Source organism: Aegilops tauschii, chromosome 3 (assembly GCF_002575655.3).
Source record: "Aegilops tauschii subsp. strangulata cultivar AL8/78 chromosome 3, Aet v6.0, whole genome shotgun sequence".
NCBI lineage: Eukaryota > Viridiplantae > Streptophyta > Magnoliopsida > Poales > Poaceae > Aegilops > Aegilops tauschii.
The window spans coordinates 297,284,322-297,286,325 of NC_053037.3; the positions used below are offsets into that span (position 1 = coordinate 297,284,322).

At 54.8% G+C, this 2,004-nt stretch overlaps 1 protein-coding gene across 1 annotated transcript; it reads right to left on the reverse strand.

The window, feature by feature from the left end:
* Positions 1–288: 288 nt before the first annotated feature.
* LOC109787474 (uncharacterized) lies at positions 289–1,268 on the reverse strand. The gene is made up of 2 exons (XM_020346023.4): positions 962–1,268; positions 289–840 (listed from the first exon to the last, which is right to left on the reverse strand). The coding sequence occupies exons 1-2, from the start codon at positions 1,088–1,090 to the stop codon at positions 400–402; spliced, it is 570 nt and encodes a 189-aa protein (XP_020201612.1). The 5' UTR covers positions 1,091–1,268; the 3' UTR covers positions 289–399.
* Between the last annotated feature and the right edge of the window lie 736 nt (positions 1,269–2,004).

Here is a 2,004-nt window from a genome sequence, read left to right on the forward strand (position 1 = left end):
GTTGTAATTCTTTTACTTTTTATTTTCTTAGATTTTAGGTTCAAATCAGTGTACCTATAATAGAAAAAGTTATAGGTGTTTCAAAAAAAAAGCAAGCAGGCTAGTTACAGATCAAATAGAAAAACAAGATTCCCTAAAACAAAATAGAAAAACAAGTCCTACTCGCTACAGAGCATCCCTCATGTGGTCATCCCCAAGTATAAAACTGTAAGCCATAAGCCCATTTTTTGGAACACTGGTATCGTAGTAGCTGTGTGGGTGAAAAAAATAATCAAAAGTGGGGCAATGGAAAAGCAAATACGAGGCCCTTGAACGAATATAACTCACTATTATTCGTAGTAGCAGTGGTCGACTGGTGGTCTATCCTACTACAAAACAAACATTAACGGAGTGAAGGCGCTAATCGTCCTGCAGTCCGTCGAGCACGACGGAGCCGACGAACAGCCCGGCAGCGACGGCCGCGAACAACGTAGCGACGACCGTCTGGACCGTCACGAGCAGTGTGGAGTCGTCCGGCACGAAGACGACCGTGGCGATGGAGGCGACGACCAGCGGCAGCGACAGTGACGCGAGCACGGCCGGGGACACCGTGGCCGCGCTCTCGACGAGGCTGAGGAGTCCCAGGTCCTCGGCCTTGGAGAGCAGTCCGAGCTTCTCCAGCGAGGAGAGCGTGACGCCGAGCTCCTCCGCCTTGGACAGCAGCCCCGCCTTCTCCACGCTGCTCAGTACCTTGCGCTTCTCAAGCTTCTTGAACACGTCCACCGACGCCTCCTCGCTCCCCTCCGCGAAGATCCCCGCGCCGAACCACTGCTTGGACCACCCATCGTCGTACTTGTTCACCTTCAAGACCAATTTTTAAGATACTACTAGAGCATGTGGTGGAACTGAACATGGACACGAAATTGGATCTTGGCAATGGCAACAAGAGAATTCACAGAGCTGGAGTCACGAGTCCGATTACCTTGTTCTTGGGAGCCATGGCCGTGACCTTGAAGTGCCTTCTCCTTGCGGGGGACGGTAGGCCCCGCTGGGACTGGGACAGACAGGACGAAGAGCAGCAGCCGGAGATTGCTGCTGATATTGCAGCCATTTCTGCCTCCTCTTCCCCTGCTCTCTTCTTCCTCCTCTGGTGATACGAAGCACAGGTTCTTTTTTGACTTGTCTGCTTTCTCGGCTTTTGTTGTACGTGAAACTGGAACGTGGCCGCTGGTTAGCAGCGGCTTATCTTTGGGATGGCCCCGAGGGCCACGAGATACAAACTGAGCCACAAAAAATGTCATGGGGGGCGATGTGTTACGATGTCAGCGTTGGATCTCCTACCGTCGGTCGTAGAGACACCTCGAGTAAATTGCAAAAAACCATCACAATTGAAGACCCTATTTTAAAAAACCACCACCATTCGATTTTTTTTTAAACCGCCAACATTGTGCTGACAGTTTTCAAAAAACACTGATCTGTCACTAAACGAATATTGACATCGCTTCTGACAGATGGGGTCAGCCGTAAGTGCTGATGTGGCAAAATTAACATGACACCGTTGCACCTGCCCGTTACACTAGAAGCAGGGGGCCACTCGTCAGTGTCTCATGCGTCTCACGACATGGACGCTGGTGCCCGACGAGGGAGGCAGGCGAGGTCAACGGCGAGTAGCGCCGCTCCAGCTCCGGCGAGCACTGTCGCTGGATCCAACCCGAATCCAAGACGAGGTCAAAATCCCCCAAGCCGTGCGCCGCTCAGGAGCCGCATCAAGCGAACCCGCAGCCGGTGTGTGACGCCGCCCCATCTGCGTCGGCCGCCTCTCGCGCACGGACTGGCTCCGCGTCCGCCGTCAGAGCAGCAGCTAGCCAGCCGCGAGGCACCTCCTGCTCGGGGTGGTGGCGCAATGGAGCAGAAGCTGCTCCCAAGTCGCCGGAGTCGCCCTCGCCCACCTCCTTGATCTGCTCCCAGGTGGCGGCGCCGGAGCCCCTCCGTCGAGGTCGCCATGCCGGCGGCGCACGTGCCCGG